Source organism: Giraffa tippelskirchi, chromosome 6 (genome assembly GCF_054371585.1).
Source record: "Giraffa tippelskirchi isolate mGirTip1 chromosome 6, T2T-mGirTip1v1.2.pri, whole genome shotgun sequence".
NCBI classification, from domain to species: Eukaryota; Metazoa; Chordata; class Mammalia; order Artiodactyla; family Giraffidae; genus Giraffa; species Giraffa tippelskirchi.
The window spans coordinates 70,445,345-70,468,099 of NC_137280.1; the positions used below are offsets into that span (position 1 = coordinate 70,445,345).

The following is a 22,755-nucleotide window of genomic DNA, read 5'->3' on the forward strand; positions in this document are numbered from 1 at the left end:
TGTCATCTGCCCTGTCTCCCCACATTCCGTCCATTCCATTTCTGCTCAGGTCTGCCTTTCCAGGAGGACGTCTCTCCTCAGCAGACTGCTTTCCGCATCCCCCTGTTGTTACCGAACTCTTAGGATCTCCGTGCAGACGTTAAGAACCCGGCCTGCCTTTTCATGCCTTTGTCCTCCTTTCTTCTCTGTGTTGGCCATGGAGAACTGCCCCTGTTCTCACCCTGCTTCTTTCTGCAGCGACCCAGGCCATGGGGTGAGGAAATTGAGTTCATGTCTCGGCTTGTTCACTAACTGGCTCTGTGGTGACAGGATTCTGTCACCACTACTTTCGTGATTCAATCTCTTTTGTACTGTCAAAGGAGAAAAGGAAACCAAAAAAAGTGAATCTCCACGTGTCAGCTGTTCAGTCAGATGAGGGAAAGGGAACTGGTGTAACCCAGGGTTACTTCACTTCACTGAAGCGCTCATCAGCTCTTTGCCTGGCAGACTCCGTTCCTTATCCTCTAAGTACTCAGCTCACATTTACTAGCTTTTTGAATAATATTCCAAGTTCCAGAGCTCTTAGTCCCTCTTCGCAGCCCCGTGTACACTGCGTTTGTCTGTGTCGTCCCACAGACTGTGTGTCCTGTCCCCAGCACCCTGTACAGTTTCTCCACATGTCAGAGTTCAGTCAGTGTTGTGGATAGACACCTGTTTGGGATTGATACCTGTTCCTCTCACCCTCACTACGTGAACCCCGTTGCATTTGGATTCTCAAAGTGAAGTACTGTATATGTAGTTTCCAGAAACACGTGTGTTACTTCAAGTGAGACCAGCAGTCCAGGTATATCCTTATCACAGCTTCAGTGAAAGAGTATTTTAATGAAGGATTTAAATGAATGATCAAGAGTCAAACTCTGGATTTTCAGCCAAGATGTAAAATAGAAACATGACCATCCCTGTATACATTCATATTTTATTCTGTTTCAGTATTTAGAAAAAATTCTACAAAAGTGTTTACAAATTTAAATTTATGCAAATTTAAAGGGTAAAATATTCATGATTCAAACTTTTAAAACAGTATAAAAGAGAAATACAGTGAGAAGTCTCTATTCCTGTTTCTTATCCATTGCATTTCTCCCTTGACAATTAGATAATGTTACTCGTTTCTTATATGTAAGAAGGGAGCTGTTTTCTGTGCATATACAAGTGAATGTGAACACACTGTTTTACATTGTGACTTGTGTTTGTGTGTCTGTGTGTACAAACAGTGTATTTGGTGCAGACTTTTTCTCATCAGAACATGAAGAATTTTCCTGATGTTGTAAAGTAACTTAATGCTATCTCACTGAGTGGCTGTGCCCTTGCTTATGTAACCAGGCTCTTAATTCTAGATATTTAGATGACTTCCAGTGTTCTGCTATTAAAGACAGTGCTTTAAGTGGATAAATTTGTATATAATATTTTATATCTATCCACATTTATCTTTAGGGTAAATTTGTAAAAATGGAGTTGCTGGGACAAAGGAAAATGTCAATTTTGATGTGCTTGATTCTGTGAGAGAATTTAAGCAGTTTTAATGAAAATTTACATGACTAAAATTTTTTGTATTGGAAATTTAGCTTATTTAAATTCAAAGAGTATTTGGCTGTGTTTTAGAGGATTCGTGGATTTTAGCATATTTGGTAGGGTAAGTGGTCATTGCTTAGGAAGCTCCATAGTGAACCAAGACAGAAACAAAAAAATAAAGGAAAAACAAAAGCCAAAAATGTCATACCTGACGCTAGCTTTCCCGGTTGACAGAAATTTGGTGTCCATGGTTTGAAAACATAGCATTTGAATCCCCTACATCATCTAAAACCTAATCACACATTTGCTTATTATTTCTGAGCTGGGAGATGGCATTGGTACATTAAACTGTATGTAACGAATGTAATCTGGGGATTAGTGAAAGTCAAATCCCCTATGTGTTCGACCTTGAGCATCTGGCTGGATTTTCTGTGTGGTTTGCCTTCATGTGCTCCAATTTACCGAAAGGTTAATGCCACCTTGGTAGCTGTCCAGTCTCTTCCCTGACCTAGGGAAGCCCAGAGGGGTGGTAGTATGAGTTTTAGAGTTTGAAACTCCCATTTAGGGACAGTTTCAAGATTTCATAAGTCATCTTGTTGCTTCCCATTATTTTGCATTGTACTTTATTGGACATCCTGAACACATAAACCTACTTATGATCTTCAGTCAAGTAGAAAATGCCAAATTGTTGATTGAACAGCACCTAAAAAATGGAAGTTTGGCCAGTTCTGAATTTTACCACTGGGGGCCACGGGGACCTGAGAGAAGTAGAATATCCGTGATGTAAACCAGACCCGTGATAGGGGCAGGGCTATTTCAAATGCTGTATGGCATGTTAGGTCTAGCACACCTACACGCTTTAACATGGCATCAGACCTTACATTTTTTTCTAAAAAATATCTTAAACAGTGAACTATTTCAGCATATTTCAAAGCTTCCTTTAGGTAGCAACAAGTATTTTAGCAAGATAAGATTTGTAAAGTTGACTATCTGGAGAGGAAATTAGTTACTTTTCTTTTAATTTTTATTTCCTTCTTAAAAATCATAGGGATACCTCAAACTTTAATGTATAGTAAAATACATAAGTCTTTCTAATTTTTTAACCTTAGCTTTAACCTAACATGACTTTCCATGTTGCTTCAAATGATAAACATCACTGATACAAGGAGTAATATTTTGAAGGCTGATTAAGGAATTAAATATTAAATTGTGCTTATCAGTGCTCAACAACTATTAAAAAGCCTTTGTTATTTAAAAAGAAAATAGGTAGTTAAATCTATTTTGACTGGTGTATTATACATTAAAAATTTTGTTGTCTAGGAAGTTTCAGTGAACCTAATTTTGTTAAATCTTCTAACTCGCTAAAGGTATTCTCAATTATAGCATAAATGGATAAATAAAAATGAAATGTAGAAATTATTTCCTGTACTAATTAAAGCTGAACTCACAAATTGTACTCGATGGAGCAAATGGCATGTGACTTATTGCTTTTTACTGAGGAAAACCAAACTAATTTAGCTCAGAGCCACCATGCACAGGTGTGACTTATTTATGGACAATAAGAGTATATAACATGGTATACTATTAACTTCTGGAGTATGGATATAGGAGAAACTTTCATTTTATTTTTTTATATTTTATTTATAGAAAAATGTCAAAATAAAGTACTCTCGAAAGGTTTTTCCAACAACCATGGCAAGAATTATCTACGTAAATGTTTATATTTCAAATACTTCTGTTCAATGTATCTTGTTCCCATGCAGATTCTATATAGAATGATCAGTTTTAGAGAAGCAAAACATAGCATAATACAAGAAAGCAAACAAAATAACCAATGTATTTGGAGATTTAGTAATTGTCTTTATCCTTAGAAGCTTTGCTCAGAAGCTGGAGGCCTAAACTGGGAATGATAGTAGAATTGTGCATGAAGTATCTTGTGAGTGTCGTGGTGGGAGTGACTGATTCTGCTGTCCTGTCAAGGAAAGTGACAGTTGCATAAAAAGTAATATTTAATGTGGTTGAATCTTGAAGGCGATGTGTGAAATGGAAATCATCAAAATAGCATCACCAGTAGAGAAAAGAGCACACTAACAAAGCCATGAGCTTGTGGTTGGGCTTGTCACTTGTGAGGTGGGAAGATTTTGTTGGGAAGGTGACTGTCACAAAGCTGTCTAGTCTAGGGCTTTTAATGTCCCCTAAGAGAATCCTTCTTGGTGGGAACTGCCTTGGAGACCCAGGCAGAGCTGGTAAAACGGGCTGTCAGTACTTGGTAATGCTAAACTGAGAATGCTTGCTGGCTTTTCTTTGCTGTTTGATCAGCCTTTTTTGAGAATTCCAGAGGACCTCAAAGAGTCTGTGTTTATGTTTGTAGCTGGTGTATTGTTCCCCTCCATGAACTTGGGTCATTGAGACTTGACTTTGGAGCACATGTGTGTGTGCACGGGTGTGTGTTTCCCCACTTACTGGTGAAGAATCATCAGTAAAACGGGAGCATGAGCAAGCTGTAGGTGTCTGAAGTCCACATTCTGTATTTGGTTTCTTGCCACCATAGAGCTAAGGAGAACCCCCAGTCTCTGAAGTTCCAGGTCCGACACTTCATGGTTTTCTGTTTTTCCTCCACAGAAATAGAGAAGTTTCAAAAAGGAGAAGGCAAGGATGAAGAAAAGTACATTGATGTGGTGATTAATAAAAACATGAAGCTGGGACAGAAAGTGTTAATTCCTGTAAAACAGTTTCCTAAGGTAAGACAGGTGCGCACTGCAGGCGTGTTAATCTTTATCACAGGGAGCACTTGTTTAATTTATATTCCGTTTAGTGTCTTCTTGAGATGTTTTCCCTTCGCAGAATATCCCAACATGCATACTTTTAAAATTAATTAAAAACTTATTTAGTGATTCTATCCTTTCTGTTTGACTTGGTGTGAGTTATGAAGCTTTAAAAATTATTCTTCTGAGTTATATTTCAGACTTCAGACAGAGGGTTCAACTTTTTCCTGCTGTAGTTTTTCATTTGTAAGATAAGCTTGGGTTGATAAGAATTAAATAAGATTATCCACGTTAAATGCTTTGCATCAGGCTTGGCACATAAATATTCAAAAAATTCTCTAATTATCTATTCTAGAAAGTAGTTTGATTTTTATGACATTGAGCACAGTTACAATAAGTACTTTTAAAGCCTATCTAATTATAAAATCTTAAATCTTAGATTTGGTCTAAATTGATGCTTTTTTCTCTGCTTTCTTTTTTCTTTGAGTGTCTTTGTACATGATTTATGCATACTGTTGTTATATATTAGTAGTTAATTTCTTTTGATTGCAGAACAATAATCCATTACCTGAATATACCACAGTTTATCCATTGCCTGGGAAGTTTTCAATTTTGAGTTATTATAATTAAATTGCTGTAAACATTTCATACAAGTCATTTTGTGACCAAATGTTTTCATTTATTTTTAGTAAATACTTAAGATTTAAATTACTGTGGATTTAGTTTTATAATAAATTGCCATAATTTTTTTCCCCTAAGCGGTTGTATTTGTGACATTTCTAGAATAACACATGCAAAGTTGTGGTTATTCCATATCTAAATCCTTCTTTGATATTGTCAATCTCTTTAATTTCAGCCATTCTGATAGGGTATTGATATTTTCTTGTGGTATTAGTTTGTATTTCCCTGACAATTAATTATCTGGTGTGCATTTATTGGCCATTTATATATCTTCAATTTTGAAGTCTCTTTTGAGATCTTTTGCTGCTCTCTGGACTGTGTGTCTTCTATCATGGAGTCATAGGAGCTTTTTAAAAAATGTAATTCCTGGATCATATCTTTTGGTGGATATATGTTTTGTCAATATTTGACTCAATCTGTGGCTTACCTATTATTTTCTAAATGGAGTTTTGTGATACATTTTTAATTTGGATAACGTGTAATGGATCAAGTTTTTCTTTCATGATTTTACCTTCTGTCAACTAAGAAATCTTTGCCAACCTCAAGGAAATGTTAGAATCTTTTATAAGTTAAAATGATCGTTTCTTCCATTTCCTCTAAAAGCTTTATCATTATAGCTTTTAATTTTATGTCCGTGATACATCGCAAATTGGCTTTTGTGTACAGTATGAGATAGACAGTCAATTCATTTTTTCTTCATATGGATATCTAGTTTTTTTCAAAGTCATCTGTTGAAAGATATTCTCCTCCCACTGATTGCATTGGTACCTGTGTTGGAAATTGGGTGACTGTGTTAAGTGAGGATCTATCTCTATACTTTCTGTTTTGTTTCATTGATCTATTTATGGATCATTATGCCAGTACCATACAGTCTTCATTACTGCAGCTTTTTGTAGTAAGACGTGAAGTTAGGTAATGTTGTCCCTTCAACTTTGTCCTTTTTCAGGATTGTTTGGATGTAGATCCTTTGCAACACTATATAAATTTAAGAATTATTTTTGCAGAACATTCTGCTGGGATTATGATGCAGTTGCATTGATTCTGTCTATCCATTTAGGGAGCTCTGACATCTTAATAATATTAAGGTGTCCCTTCCTTGAATACGATATATCTGTCCATTTAATTTCCATCACTTTTAGGGGAAAGGTCTTGTCTTTTGTTAAACTTACTCCTAAAAGTATTTTTTGTCTTTTGAACACTTGTAAAATGAATATTTTGAAATATTCTCTTCCAATTTTTTGCCTCTAATAGAAACTTTTGTATATTGACCTTATATTCTTCTACCTTGGAAAATTCACCTGTTCTCATAATTGTTTTATAGAATCTTCAGAATATGCTATTACATAATCATATTATCTGCATAAACAGTTTACTTCTTTCTTTCCAATTTTTATGTTTGTTGTTATCTTGTATTACTATATTGGTTAGGATCCCTAGTGTAATGCTTGACTACAAGTGGTGAGATTAGGCATTTTTCTCTTGTTCTCATCAGTGTGGAAAACATTCAATATTTTACCAGTAAGTGTGGTAAAAGCTGTGGGAATTTGAAGTTTTCGTCTACTTTAGCTTTGTTGACTATTTGATTCTGACTAGATGCTGACTTTTGTTGAATATCCTTTGTGCATCTACTGAAATGAGCACAGGATTTTTCTCCTTTGTACTGTTAATAGAGTGAATGTTATTGATTTGGCTAAATTAAACCAGTTTTGCATTTCTTAATTAAAGTCTACTTAATGATATATTATCCTTTTTATACATTGTTGAAATCAAATGCTTCTGTATTCCTGAGTGATAGTGGCCTATAACCTACATATATTTATCTAAAATGTTATATAAATTTATGTAAATATATATTTATACATAAATATGTATTTATAATACAAAGTATACATAGACTAATATTTATACATATAAACATTATATTGTGAGTGAAGAAGTGTCCCCTCTTTTTTTTTCCTCTAAAGAATAAATTTCAGTTTGGTGCTGTATTTTCTTTATCATTAGATCGAATTTACTAGTGAAGCTGTCTGGGCCTAGAGTTTGGTGGTATGAAAATGTTTTCAAATATATATATATTTATATATGAATCAGATATCATATATATTTGGATTGTATAATGTGGAAACTGGATTCTGTTCTGTTTCTTTGAGGAATGTTGATATTTTTGGACTCAGACCGCAGACTGTTGGATGGGAATGCAGAACTTCGTTTACCTCTTAGTTGTACTTATACATTTATTTTTGGCATACATGATGGCAGATTTTATACACAAAATTTTGGGCTCCCCAAGTCTGTCATTTCTAGCATTCCCCCCATTAATTTCAGCACTGTGTTTGCCTCAAACTCTGCTACTCAGCTAAAAAGCTCTACTACAATCAGTAAATTCACCCAGGCCATTTCCTTCTTCCAAGTCTTGACTCCCTTCTAAAATCTCTTTGATTTTGAGCATTCTACAGACTTTAGATGGTTCCTTTTTGTATTTTGTTCCATATTTAAGAGTTTATAGTTGTTTACTTATAGACAAGAACTTACTTAGCTCTATTTGCAAAAACTGAGGATATACATTTTAGTAAACAAAAAACTGTTATGAACATTTTATAGACATAATAATTACTAAGCAAAGCATGGCTTATGGAAACTTTAATAAATTAATTTGCCAAGCTTGATGTGCATTTTATGGAGGAAAGATGCAGAGGCTGTCCCCATCTTTAAAGAGTTCATAGTCTAGCAGATAATTAATCTGAAGTTAACACTCTGCTGTGTATAAGGAAGTATGTGACATAAAGTGTTTGGGCTAAGTATATGAAATAAACCTCAAATGTTGTTTTTCAGTGTCAGCTTTGAGGAGAATAGGGGAAGACAGATTATAATTGCTGTATCTCACAGAGATCAGAGTCCATTTCAAGTCCTCATGTCTGAAGTAGGCTGCTTGGAAATCTTCTTTCAGAATGCAGAAAAGGATATTTCTGCTTAGCAAATTGAGCATTTGAATCTCAAGCCAGCCTTGTGTAGAGGCTAATATAGCACTCACATCAGTTCTAAGAAAAAACTTTGATGCTGGTGTCAGTTAATAGGCTGAGCTGGAGGAAGCCGGCAGTACTCACCCATCTAGAGTAGCAGTGGGCGGGCAGCTTGAAGTGGGCGGGCAGCTTGGTGTGGGATTGAGGGCACCATACCTGTTCAGAGAAACTCCATCTAATAAGATTCCATTAACTGAATAATTTCTCTTCTCTTAATGAACCGATTCAACACTCTTTCAGTTGCACAGCATTGGACATGAGTCCTCAAGTGTTTAAACCTGAAGTACATTTGCTCTCTTGAGTATGTGTGCAAGCTTGTAAAATATGAAACTCAAACACTGTTTCATGATTTGTTTTTTAAGACTTTAAGCTGTAGAAATTATCCTCCATAGTTTCTTGTGGGTAAACTCTAACTCTTGGTTCTGGGCAGTGACTAGATGTAAGAATTAACCTAAGTGCCAAATCTCCATTGGAACAAGGCATGCTATCTTTGAGGACCTTGAATGCCTTGTGGTTTAGATTTTACATTGATTTTTTTTAATACACTGTTTCTTCATCATTGAACCCTTCTATACATTCATATACCAAACATTTATGGAGGGTCTTCTCTGAGCCAGGAATTGTGCCTGGAAAACAAACTGATTAAAATTTTTCAGGCAAGAATACTGGAGTATGTTGCCATTTCTGTCATACTGTTAAATAAAAAAGGAGAAGCAAATGTGTAAAACAGATAAAATTCTAGTTGAACATTTATTAAAAAAAAAAACTAACTTGAATCTTAAGAGCAATTATTTTCTGGAGGGTAGGCTTCTATGCTGTTTTCTACTTTGAAAGTGAAAGTGTTAGTTGCTCAGTCTTATCTGACTCTTTGTGACCCCATGGACTGTATAGCCTGCCAGGCTCCTCTGTCCGTGGGATTCCCCAGGCATGAATACTGGAGTGGATTGCCATTTCCTCCTCCAGGGGATCTTCCCAACCCAGGGATTGAACATGGGTCCCCTACATTGCAGGCGGATTCTTTACCGTCTGAACCACAAGGGAAGCCCTTGTTTAGAAGTTTTCTGCTTTACATAGGGCTCCCTGATTAACTCAGTTGGTAAAGAATCTGCCTGCAATGCAGGAGACCCCAGTTCGATTTCTGGGTTGGGAAGATCTGCTGGAGAAGGGGTAGGCTACCCACTCCAGTATTCTTGGGCTCCCCTTGTGGCTCAGGTGGTAAAGAATCCGCCTGCAATGCAAGAGACCTGGGTTCAATCTCTGGGTTGGGAAGATCCCTTGGAGAAGGGAAAGGCTACACACTCCAATATTCTGGCCTGGAGAATTCCATGGACTGTATAGTCCGTGGGGTCATAAGAGTTGGACACAACTGAGCGACTTTCGCTTTCAATTTACATCAGTTCAGTTCAGTTGCTCTGTCCGACTCTTTGCCACCCCATGAACCGCAGCATGCCAGGCCTCCCTGTGCATCACCAATCCCCTGGAGTTTACCCAAACTCATGTCCATTGAGTTGATGATGCCATCAAACTATCTCATCCTCTGTTGTCCCCTTCTCCTCCTGCCTTCAATCTTTCCCAGCATCAGGGTCTTTTCAAATGAGTCAGCTCTTCGCATCAGATGGCCAAAGTATTGGAGTTTCAGCTTCAACATCAGTCCTTCCAATGAACACCCAGGACTGATTTCCTTTAGGATGGACTGGTTGGATCTCCTTGCAGTCCAAGGGACTCTCAAGAGTCTTCTCCAACATCACAGTTCAAAAGCATCAATTCTTCTGTGCTCAGCTTTCTTTATAGTCCAACTCTCACAACCATACATGACTACTGGGAAAACCATAGCCTTGACTAATGGACCTTTGCTGACAAAATAATGTCTCTGCTTTTTAATATGCTGACTAGGTTGGCCATAACTTTCCTTCCAAGGAGTAAGCGTCTTTTAATTTCATGGCTACAATCACTATCTGCAGTGATTTTGGAGCCCCCCAAAATAAAGTCAGCCACTGTTTCTACTGTTTCCCTATCTATTGCCATGAAGTGATGGGACTGGATGCCATGACCTTAGTTTTCTGAACGTTGATCTTTAAGCCAACTTTTTCACTCTCCCCTTTCACTTTCATCAAGAGGCTCTTTAGTTCTTCTTCACTTTCCACCATTAGGATGGTGTCATCTGCGTATCTGAGGTTATTGATATTTTTCCTGGCAATCTTGATTCCAGCTTGTGCTTCTTCCAGCCCAGCATTTCTCATGATGTATTCTGTGTATAGGTTAAATAAGCAGGGTGACAATATACAGCCTTGAGGTACTCCTTTTCCTATTTGGAACCAGTCTGTTGTTCCATGTCCAGTTTTAACTGTTGCTTCCTGACCTGCATACGGGTTTCTCAAGACGCAGGTCAGGTGGTCTGGTATTCCCATCTCTTTCAGAATTTTCCACAGTTTCTTGTGATCCATACAGTCAACGGCTTTGGCATAGTCAATAAAGCAGAAATAGGTGTTTTTCTGGAACTCTCTTGCTTTTTCAATGATCTATTGAATGTTGGCAATTTGATCTCTGGTTCCTCTGCCTTTTCTAAAATCAGCTTGAACATCTGGAAGTTCACAGTTCACATATTGCTGAAGCCTGGCTTGGAGAATTTTGAGCATTACTTTACTAGCGTGTGAAATGAGTGCAATTGTGTGGTAGTTTGAGCATTCTTTGGCATTGCCTTTCTTTGGGATTGGAATGAAAACTGACCTTTTCCAGTTTTGTGGCCACTGCTGAGTTTTCCAAATTTGCTAGCACATTGAGTGCAGCACTTTCACAGCATCATCTTTTAGGATTTGAAATAGCTCAACTGGAATTCCATCTCCTCCTCTAGCTTTGTTCATTTGCTCACTTTATATATTACTGTACTATAATGTTTTAACAATAACTTGGTGTCACTTTTATAATTAGGATGAAAAACACATTCCCATTTGTGGGGAAAAACATGCCCCAGATTGTTAATTTAGGAGATACCTGTGTACTATTACTGTGATTTTTAAGATTTACTGTACTGATTTAGACTCTACAGGCTTAAATGAGATTTATTAATTTTCTTATTTTGATCATTGTTGTTTAATCTCTTAAGCATTCTAATGCTTACCTATTATTTTCAGTAACTTTATATTAATATGGGTTCTTACATTAAATCTTTTCCTATTATATGCATATTTTAATTTGATATATTTACTGTCTCACAGAAGTTCTTCAGTTAAGAGTCTTTGAGGGAAAAGAGAAGTGTATATAAACGCATGTTTCGTCTGGCATTTGAGAAAAAGCTCGGGAAACTTTCTTTGCTAAGGTTGACTCTTGTTTTTCCCTTATAGTGAACTGCAGATAATTAAAAATCCTTGAATCTACTACTAGGTGGAAGACTATTTCATAGAAGTCATCTTGTCTTTAAATTTTTTCCTAGAGTAGTAAATATTTGACAGTCATATTGGTGTGTTAAAAGTTGCCTTTTCTGTGATAAGGCAATGATCATTGCCCCTTGTAGCATTCATTAAATCTTGGGGCCCTGTGGGGAAGCGGAAGGGCTGCTCTGGAGCAGAGAGCCTTATTAGGAAGATGTGTTGGATTCACTGAGCACAGGTCCCCTTCCAGGCCAGCCCCCTCCCTCCTGACTACCTGCATCTCACAGTGGGCTGGAGGGAAGTGCGTGTGTAAGGAGAGATGAGTCTCTTCCCAGGCTCCCTTTGTTCTTTTCTCAGAGGTCTTCTCTGGGCCCTTGAGATCTTGTGATACACACCCCTGTGTCTTGAGAATTGGAAAGCTGATATTTGTGAATATGATAGCTTTCAAAAAATATTGTGAAGGAATTTCAAATCTTATGCTGTGACTTTCCCCTTATTCTCTTTTAAAATGCTCGATTATTGATCCAGAAAGTAGCTGCTTAGCTTAAGAATTGTTAAGTGGAGTTCAGAAACAGCCACCCATACCTAGGGGCTCATGAAAGAATTTATTCATTTTTTTTAGAGGTTTATTGTTTTTATTATGGGCTTCCCTGGTGGCTCAGACAGTAAAGAATCTGAGTCAAATGAGTAATTAAAAACTTTGGTTATATACATAGTACCCCCACCCCCCAATCTCTTTACATTTAAAATCTAGAAATGCTACCGTTATGTGTACTTTGGTCACAATGTAGTACATTAAGAAATTGAAGTCTGTGATGGATACTTCCTGTGTAAGTCTTTTTTTTTTTTTTTTATCACTGCTTCCTTTTGAGAGGTGGTAGAGGATGGGTCTCTTAAGTGTATCGCTGAGCCAAAAGGTAAAACAATTTTAGTGCTTAGCAGTATATTACTGGCTTAGGTGTCTTAAATATTATTGTACTGCTTATTTTGGCCCTGGGCCCCGTGAAGCCCTCCAGGTTGAATCGACTGAAAATGGCGTAGCTGTACTGTTGGACACAGGAAGTATGAGCAAAGCTTAACCCGTCTCTCCAAGGATTCCCCCCCACCCCCACAGGAGTAAAGTGGCAGAAATTCAGTAGATGGCCCAAAGTATGAACTTTTATGAAAACAAGGGATTGACACACAATTACAAGAAACCAGAGGCACTTAGTATATATCCCGAGACAGTGACAGAGGGAAGCGGGCAAGTGTGGCAGTCAGCCCTCTTGGTGAGGCCCCCCGGCTCTGCCATGTAGGAGTGTTTGACACCAGGGATGGTACATCTTTTCCTCTATCTCTCCGCCCCTCTCTCCTTCTGTCCTCTCCCTCTCTCCCTCTTTTTCTCATCAAGCTAAACGCCTACTGCACCACCTGCACTTGGCTATCCTGCGGACTTCTTATATTTGACGTGTCCATAAGTGAACTTCATACCTCTTCTGGGCAAACCTGGACCTTTCCCAGCACTCCTTTGTCAGTGAATGACAGACAGTACATGTATCTAAGAGCCCGTGCCTTAAACTAGCACATCATTTTTGTCTATTAGTTTCTTCTTCATTTACCTCTCCCAGTCCATTCTTGAAATGCAATGATTTACACAGTTTGTTATTTCTACTTATAAATTAATTCTCTCTCCTGGATTCTGTTGCCACTCCTTAACTTAGCCCATTGTCATCCCTCACCAGTCCTTTAATATCCTCTTATCCACTTTCAAATCCTCCATTCCATTCTCCACATTTGAAGCCAGACTATGCAGTCTGAGATTTTCTGGATTAACAGTTTCAAACTTACGAATATATGGGCCCCATTGCTTGTGTTATTTGTTTTGTTGTCCCCCCATCCCCCCATCCCAACTCAAAGAATATAATCCAGCTTTGAGCATACAGAGATTAAAAAGCACATAAAGTGGATGATTTCAGATGGTGTATCACATGTGTCTGTGTATGTGTGATTTTTCCCATATCATCTCCTGAAGAAGTTACTTGTATATATTACTTGATTGATTTTCAGAGCTGCTGATGTCTAAATAAGTAGGGCTGTTTACCATTAAAGTAGGTGCTGTGTTAAAATTGCAATCATTGGTGCAGTACCAGATAATCTCAACCACTACCGATAATGCTTAGTGATTTGTGGTTGGCAAAGTAATAAATCTAAATAATAGTATTTATATAGATCTAATATGTTGCAGTGATTTCTGCAGCAAAGAAAATCAATAAAAACTATGTTGACCAGTGCCATTTGATTTTGGGCAAAATAAACTTTAATTGCACAAGTGTTTATTGAGAAATCATTATGCAGGAAAGATGATGAATCAAATATGGGTCCTGATTACTCTCCAGGGATTTACAGTTGAACAGCAGAAACAGTAAATTTTTTCCCAATGATAGAGAGTAAAGACCATACTAACATAAGAGAGGTAGATGGACACTTCAAGTACTTAAAAGAGTGAGGGAGAGTTATTTCTGGAGAAAGAATTACAGGTGGAATTAAATGTAGTCCTTAAGTATTAAGTTCAGGATGTTAACAAGCAGAGATGAGAGGGAAGCGCAGAGTAACTGTGGGGCCAGAATGATTTAATCATGGGAATGTAGATTGTGGCAGTCGTTGGAATGGTGATGACTAGCATGGTAAGCCTTTGGTACTGTACTTGTGCATTAGACTTTTATATAGCCTAGGGAGCCCTGGAAGATTTATGACAGATATAAATAAGCAAGTAGAATGTATAGTGGGAAGTATTCTGCATTATAAAAGATCTTACCTTGTTTTTAAACTCCTGAACATTTAAGAATGATTAATTTAAACTCAAGTTGGAAATTGAACTTCCATGTAAAAGTGATTGTTATTTTTAGAGATGATTATCAGAATCATGAAAATTATTGTCAGTAATCCAAAGCTTGATTCAGTAACTAAGTATCCTGAGAAACAAGTGTTTGGTTACCAAAGAGGCTGCTCTGTTTCATGTGAATGAAACAGTCCGCATCTGTTGTTAGGTTTGCTACTGTTTGGAGTTTCACATTTATGACATTGACTTAATTCAAATGAGATCAGTATTCTGAATACTAACTAGAAGATGGGTTTTTTTGTTTACTGTGTTAGTGGTTAAATTATTGGAACCTAAAAGGGAAGATAGGTTAAAACAAACCTCATTTATTGTCTTTTGATTCTTGCCATTGGGCAGTAATTAGGTGAATGTGGCGATGATGAACCAAATGTTGTTTCGTGACAGTTTAATTCTTCTCCCCAGTAAGTCTAGAGAGAGGATGTGGGGTCGTGTTTTCCAGAGAGGGATGTTGAGTCCAGTCTTACATATGGGTGCTAGAAAGACATGCTAGAATTTCTGTTGTTATGTATGTAGCCTATGGTTTCTGCATCTCAGGCCTCACTTTTATTAACTTCTCATGTGTTGATCTTTACAGTTTTAGGAGGAGGTAAAACAATCTCCTGTTCACATATGAGAAACTAAAGAACAGAGATGTTAAGTAACTTGCTAAATGTTATACAGTTAGTAAGTCACAGGCATTTGAACTGAAGAAATCTGGCTCCAGAGTCCATGATCTTGTTTAAGAAATTAAGCTTTATTTATTACACAGGTTCAGGCCAGTACTGTTACCTGGCTCATGTGAGCGCCAGGCAGTGAGACAGGATCCTGGCGTGAAGAGGGAGTTCTCCATGGCAGACGCTCCCACCAGGCTTTAGTCACTCGTTTGCTCTTGGTGGTTGGGGCACATAGCTGCTGGGTGTGCCTGGTTATGGGCTCTTGGATTGCATCTCCTAGTTTTAGTTAATTTACCTTTCAGTACACAAAGATTGTTGCCAAAGAGACTGCAACTTCAAGGCCACTGGTGATGCAGTCGAAGCGAGCAGGAAGACAGCGGCAGCCGCTCATCCCCTGTTCCTGTGCAGGCTTAGACTAGGACAGGGCAAGCAGCTCCATCCAGCTGGGTGTGAGAAGAGTCTGCTCGATTTGGGACTGGTTTTCTGTATCTGGTATGTTAATGACGAATCTCTTGACCTAAGTAAATGTTGAAATATTAACTAATGGTAGGCCAGGTGTAGAATTTTAAAATAAGTAAATGTATACATAAACATAGCATCAGCTTCCCAGGTGGCAAAGTTGGTAAAGAATCCTCTTGCCAGTGCAGGAGACAAAAGAGATACAAGTTTGATGCCGAGGTTGGAAAGATCCCCTGGAGAAGGAAACGGCAACCCACTCCAGTATTCTTCCTGGGAAATCCCATGGACAGAGGAGCCTGGTGGGCTACAGTCCAGGGGTTTGCAAAGAGTTGAACATGACTGAGCGTGTACATGCGCACATGCACACAGACATATATATGCATACACACACATTCATTTTATATACGTATAAAATAGAGTGTACAAGCCAGGAGTACTTCTTGACTGCCTAACCTAAGGTCTGGATCACTTGCCGTTACAATCTGTAGGGAACACTTGGGTCTGCCTTCACCCCAGACTGCGCCTGTGGACCTGCTCGCTCGCCTCCTTCCTCTCTCACATGTTCTTAGCTGTTCAATAAACTTTACACTCCTGTCCAACGTTTTTAAAGTTTTTAAAATTTATATCCTCTCATTTCTCACATCCAACTTTAGACCTACCTCTATGGAAATAAATTACATTGTATATCTCTCACAGTACCTCCTTATTTTAGAGTCTTTCTCAGATGTCTTTTTAAGGATTTTAAATAAACATGTAGATTTTATAAGATGCTCAATTACCAGACGTCATTGGGCAGTTAGGGCCCGTATACCAAAAACACGCCTCCTTCCATCTGTGCCTGTGTGGTGCATTCTAGGGTCCATTTTAATTAAACCTTGGGTAGAGATTGGTGCGTTTTGGCCATTTAACTTGGCTGGCACTCAGGACTTGCTTTCAGTGTATGAAACGCTGCCTGCCTGTCGGGAGTCCATGCTGCTCTTCGCTAAGGCTGAGGTACACCGGGGAGTCAGTCAGGGTCTCTGCCCTCAGAGTGGCACCTCCATCCCCTCTTAAGAAAAGGAAGGTAGGAAGTAATCACTGGGCCTGGAAAAGACTGTGATGTTTGAGACTATAAAAGCCTCCCTTTTTGATGAATGACTGCTTTGTGGCTTTTGTCTGTGGGAGTGCGTCCCCCGGTGGCCACTCCCTGCATTCATACCCTGTATGTCCCCTTCCCTTGAGTCTGGCCTGACCCTGCAGCTCCCTTAACTGACAAGAAGTGTACTTCCAGGCTCATGCTTTAAGGAAGCCCGACAGCTTCTGCTTTTCTGATCTTAGAAGACACATGCCATGCCAAGGTCCTGTCACCCCAAGGCCACTGTGGGAGGTGGGCACTCAGGGACACGACTGAGTGACTAAGCATGTGTGTACACCAGGGCTTCCCTGGAGGCTTGGACGGCAAAGAATCCGCCTGCAGTGCAGGAGACCCAGATTCGATCCCTGGGGGACGGTCTCCTGGGGGAGGGAGTGGCAGCCCACTGCAGTATTCTTGCCTGGAGAATCCCATGGACAGCGGAGCCTGGTAGGCTACAGCCCATGGTGTCTCAAAGAATCGGGCATGACTGACCGACTCACACATACATACGTGTATTAAGAACGAAGGCCAGGATTGAGATGTGGAAAAGATTTCAGAGTTGAGTAAGACACATTTCTCTTCCAGGGAAGACAGCCTGAAAGAAATGTCTCAAACTACCATTTGGTGAGTGGGACAAGAAAAGCAGGAAGCAAGAGAGCATGTGGGCTGTGGGTGTCGAGGACGCAGCCTCGGGCCTGTCAGCCTGCTGATCTTGAAAACGGCTGGCAGTGCCTGCACTTGTGTGTTGTGTTTGTTCTCTACAAAGAAAAGCTGAAACCACTCAGAGTGACTCTGAATTTTAAACTCCAAATTAAGCCCAGTTTCCTGCCCAGATGGGTGACTCTGCCTCTTACTTCCGTGCCACAGCCGCTCTGCTTCAGGAGGCTGGCCACCTTCCTGTTTCAGGGAAGCTCCTTAGTGCCCAAGGGCTTGTGCATTTGCTCTTCACACTGCAGGAACTTCTCTGCTCCAGATCCTTGCCTAGGACGCAGCCAAGCTGACAGTCACAGGCCAGCCTGGGCTGACGTTGCTCCGCCCTCTGTGATCCCCACGCTGTCTGTCCTTGCCTTCTGTCTACCTCAGTAGAGCTTAGCAGTAATGAACAGACGTTGTGTCTGCACGTCTGCTTCTCTTGTCTTCTGGCTCTTCCGTTCTCCACCCAGCACCTGGAACAGATTGAGCGTCACCAGTGTGTAGCAGTGACAATGCTTCCCTAGGGCTAGACACTGATCTCAGGACAGGCTTTGTTGATTTTGTCAGTATTTTGAAAAACAAAGCAAAGTGGGTTTTGTTACCCTTCTTCCTGCAGATTCAGGCTTTTGTTTTGGAGGAGAGAGGGGTTCCGGGCTCTGAGGTTTCAGCAGAGGCTGCTCCTCACCCCACCCCAGGCCCCAGCCAGGGCAGGTGCTCTCAGGGGTCTTCCCTCATCTTCCCTGTGCACACTTGGGGGTTAGGGATGATAGTGCTGGATTCCTGCAGAAAAATCCTTTGGGAAGGTGTCAACTCTCCTGCATCCTGAGAAGCTAATGCTTGAGTCTTGTCTCGCCCTGCAGGTGTTTGGACGCTCTCCAGATGTGTCGTTAGTGTTTGCCTGGGCACTTCAGCATTAGCTGGTATCCTCTTCTGTTTTCTTGTTTTAAGGGTGAGAGTGACGTTCTTTACAGCTCTACATCTGAGCTGAAATGGGTAGTTCTTGGAACATGGTAATCTTGAGAAACTGAAATGAGTTCAGAGGGCTAAAGTCAGAGGCAGGAGAGTGGGGAGGCTGCGGAGGTGGGCACCAGTGTGCTGGGCTGTGCACGACAGCTCCAGGATGTGAGGAGTTTACTGTAAGGGTAGCCAGACCTCTTGTTTTAAACATATATAACAGGGTCACAGAAAGGTGTTCAGACCTGCCTGTGCTTGAAGGAGATAGAAGTGGATACAGAGATGGAGTTCTGCTGTGGGCGAGGTGAGGGATGACAATGGCTCGGACTAGTGAGTGGTTGAGCTGGGACTGCAGGGAAATAGGCAGGTTTCAGAGAGATCTTGGAGGTAATATTGCTTTGATGCCATTAATTGATTCACTGGACATTGATTAAATGCCCTGTCTGCACGGTTGTTGGAGTAGTGAGTACAAAAGGCCTCCTCCGTGCCCTCATGGAATGACTGTTGGGTTTCTGGCTTGAGCTCCTGCATGGATGGTAGTGCCATTTGCTGGGAAAAATAGTGTGTTTGACGCTACATTGGCAGGGATTACAAGTTCAGTTTTAGTGTTGAGTTAGAGGTCAATAAAGCATCCCTTTAAGACTAATCAACTTTTTGGTGAGCACCCAATTAAGGGAAACCTTTTAATGGAGACAGTGACATGTTCTTGAGTCTTAGTTGTTTATGAAATGACAGCTTCACTATAATTGTTCCCCATGAAACAGTGTCATATCACAAATATAGTTTGGATCAATTAAAGCTAGTCCTTCCTTGATCTTTACTGAGGAAGAACATAATTATTGGATCTTATAAGTTATGTGGTATAATTTAGATATACTGTGCTGGTTTACCATCTTTATAATCATTTGAAAAGTTTCTTATTTACAGTTGGAACATTTATAATATGATAGTATATTTGTCATATAATAATTGGCATCTGGGGAAAAATCATTGGTCTTGGAAGTAACACTTTCACCTTCTATTCAGATCTGTGCACAGATTGAATCATTAATAAAAATGAAGACTAATGTGTACGAAGGTCTTACTGTCTGTCTTACCAGTACAGCCATCAAGTAGAACATATACCCTGGCTTTTGGAAGGACAGATTTTATTTGGGAGGATTTCTAGAAGCTCAGGGAAGGGCTGAGGTGACCGAGAGAGTGCTGAGCCTAAGGCCTGCAGGTGTCCCGGAGGTCAGACCTCCGTCGGAGAGTGGACGAGGCCAGGAAGGTGAGGGCTGAGGGACGTTGGCAGAGAGGGGAGGGGCGGGCGGAAGGGACAGACGCCTGAATGCGTCTTACCTGAGGCTGGTCCCTGGGAGCACAGGGCCTGTAAGAGGAGTGCTGGGATCTCATGGTTTGATGTGTTGTCAGGTGACTTGAGTGAATCATGTTCCATGGACTTCTGTTGCCTCAGTGTGAAATTCGGTATTTGAGCTGGATGCTTTTCTTAATTTTATTAATTGGGAGATATTTAACTATTACAGACGTGATGTAAATGTGGCTGTTTGAACACTCATTTTTATGCTCTCCTTGAAACCTGCAAAAATGAATATAAATGAATGAAAACGGCACAGACCTATGAAGGTAAGAATGGGTGTGTGAGGCAACTTTAGTTAAACAATGTTAGTGAAATTTGGTGGTTGCAAAATAAATGGATAAGTGGTGATGACTTAGGAGACCAGAGAAAGCAGAATCCTGAGCTTGCAGGGGAGGAGAAAGCAACCAGAAAGATGCTTATTAGTGTGGAAAACCTCGAGAAGACTCGAGAATTGTAGATAGCAGTTACTGTGGAGCTACATTGACGGGGTAGAAATGATAAGAGAGGACGTGGTGGAAAGTCTCTGTGTGGAGGTAATTAGACCCCTGGATGCTCTTCCCAGCTGAGCAAACCTGGCATCTGCCCTTCTTACCCTCACAGGGGACGGGAGATTTCCTGAGAGTCTGAGCCAGAGAAGCTTTGGCTCTGAGACCCAGATGGATGGAGCTCAGGGCTGCAGGGAGGTACGCACTGAAGATGAGGGAAGTGTCCCTTTAGGTAGGGGTGTGTGTGCTTCATAGTGAGATTCTCCGTGTTCCTCCTCCTAGGAAATTAGGGAATTCCTATTCAGGGAAATGCCTAGCACAAGAGAAGAGAAATGTGGACATTGATGTTTGAATAGCTTTGGGTGATAAAACTGGGCTGCTGAGTCACAGTGAATTGTTATGTATGGTTGTCAGATCACATGCATGTACAAAAGCAGAAAGTCCAGTTAGCATTTTAGTTTCAATTTAAAAATTTTAAAAACAAAAAGCAGAGGGTGACCAGTCATGTGAGGAAAACCCATAATGTAGCAGGAAATAAATTCTTAGAACGTACAGGGTAAGAGGCATCTGTGGAAGACACACATACTGTTACTAGGAGCTCCCTGGTGTGGGGGTGGGGTGCCTAGTGCCATTACCAGCCTCAGAAAGATAAGAACTCCCATCACTTCCATCAAACATCTTTAAAATACCATAAAGAAGGAACCAGTGTAAGAAAATACTGTTGATAATTAAAACATTTGATAGCGGAAATGAAAAAAAAACAGTGGCTATGTAGGAAATATAATTAAATCTCCCTGAAAGTAAAACAAAGAGATGAAGGAAGAGGAATAAGAGAAACTACACCCTACTCAGGAGGCCCAATGTCCAAATAGGAGAACTTCTAGAAAGATAAAGCAGAGAAAATGGGGAACCAGAATAAGGTAGGGTGGGTTGAGACATTGATTTCTTTCCCCCACTTTGTAGTATTAGTTGATATTTTAAACTCTGTACATTTCACCTCTATAGTTTTTAAGTAACTTACAAAAATTTTAAAAAGCAAAAAGGATGTAGAGGTGAAAAATATAGAATTTAGTTTTTGTTAAAGACCAATACGATAGAAAGTAGGCAAGGAAAAAAGTACCATTTTGATTTTTTTAAAAGTACATATTTCAGGAAAATTGTTTTAATTACCATAGAGACATTAGAAACAATTTTGTCTTAAAAAGCAGCAAATGCACAGCAGTGGCGTAACTCCTGCAATGTGGCTGATATCAAAGCTGCAACCCCATGAGTCTGTAATCAACAATGTTGCCAAAGAGAAGTTTCTCTCTTGGTAGATAGGGCTGATTTTCTATTTGAAAGCACGCAGAATTCTTAATTACCATAAGGCTTTTAAAAGTTATGTAAAATTCCTAACAATAATTATTTCATTCAGTTGTATGTATTGTCTGTTACGTGCCATGCATTATTTTAAATTATTTGTTTGTGTGGACCCATTTAATCCTCAGAATGCCCTGTGAGGGGAGGGCCTGTTGCCATTTATGATTCCCGTTTCACGGATGAGAATAGCGGGGCCTGGTTACCCTGAGCCCAGGGTGTCTCAGCAGAAAAATGGGAAAGCCAGGTTTTACAGTCCTCAGTCTCTAGTACTCCTGATTAATTGACTGCTACTCTGCTTGTTAAATCGAGCCCTAGGCATCTAGGCTGACTAGATTTGTGGACACCCAGACCAGCGCTGAGTGCTGATTAACTGAGGCCTGAGTGCTCGCCAGGGGGGAGCGCGCAGGCGCGCCGTGGTGACCTCCAGAGCGTGCTCCAGGACACCCGGTGTCTCCCTCAGCCTGCTCGTGCTTGGCATTGAATGGATGTTGAAATTGGCAGGATGGCAGCTGAGGAGTTCTGGGAATTAACTTCACTTACAGTTTGTAACAAATACAGTCACCACTGGAGTGACTTGCTAGGAAGAAATACATGTTTTTTTAAATTTTATACTTTTTAGCCCTATTTTATGCAGTTTGTGGGAAGCGTTACAGGGTGATGCTATAGCAGGAACTTAAATTATTTGTCATTAATCAATGATGTGCAGCATACTGCAGTGTCACTTCAGTATCTCCTAAAATTCAGGAAATAAATTGCTTTCTTCAGATACGAATGTTACAAATTGTTTTTTTTTATTTTTCCTAGTTCAACTTTGTGGGAAAACTTTTGGGCCCACGTGGAAATTCTCTGAAGCGTTTACAAGAAGAAACCTTGACAAAAATGTCCATCCTTGGAAAAGGCTCCATGAGAGACAAGGCAAAGGTAAAGCTTATTATAAACAATAGCTGCTGTTTTAGTCAAGTTATATAATATACTTTTAGATCATCCACAGTATTAATACATATTACATAAAAGCTAACTAGGATCCCAAATGAAATTATATGAAAATGCTACAGATGGTGTTATATTTGTGACACTATTCAGAAAGTTGGGTCACTCAGGCCAATTTCAGAAGACGTGGTATCTTAAACCAAAATCTGTAACTATTACTTTAATTTATGGAGTGAAATATAGCACCGTGCTTTTGATTCTAGAAGCAATACCTTCTAGAAAGTGCAGCTTTATTGAAATTATCATGAGGAGAAAAGTTACCTAAAGTCTCAGCATCACTATTTGCATTTTAGATTAGTTTTCCCGGGTCTTTTTTTCTACACCTGTGTTTCATATTGTTGTGTTTTTAAAGTATATGCTTTTATTTGCTCTTTTTGCCTTTCTTTTGTTACCCCATGCATTTTTTATCAAGTTAAAATTGATCATAA

The 22,755-nt window shown here is 39.7% G+C and overlaps 1 protein-coding gene and 1 long non-coding RNA gene across 22 annotated transcripts in view; both read left to right on the plus strand.

The window, feature by feature from the left end:
- Positions 1–22,755, plus strand: part of KHDRBS3 (KH RNA binding domain containing, signal transduction associated 3) — a 153,162-nt gene that overhangs the window by 50,257 nt on the left and 80,150 nt on the right. For 10 of the 21 annotated variants that reach the window (XR_014057613.1, XR_014057608.1, XR_014057612.1 and 7 more), the window contains 2 exons: positions 4,171–4,289; positions 22,142–22,258. Coding sequence is in view for 11 of the 21 variants with exons in the window: in XM_081504014.1 (XP_081360140.1) it covers positions 4,171–4,289; positions 22,142–22,258 (236 nt within the window). In the remaining 10 variants the exon portion in view is untranslated. Of the gene's footprint in view, positions 1–15; positions 254–4,133; positions 4,290–19,659; positions 19,760–22,141; positions 22,259–22,755 lie in introns of those variants that run through there. The other 11 variants (XR_014057615.1, XR_014057614.1, XR_014057616.1 and 8 more) reach the window with 5 other exon arrangements.
- On the plus strand, positions 7,398–11,962 carry LOC145511198 (uncharacterized). The gene is made up of 2 exons (XR_014057625.1): positions 7,398–8,029; positions 9,597–11,962. It is a non-coding gene; the product is annotated as an uncharacterized LOC145511198 (long non-coding RNA).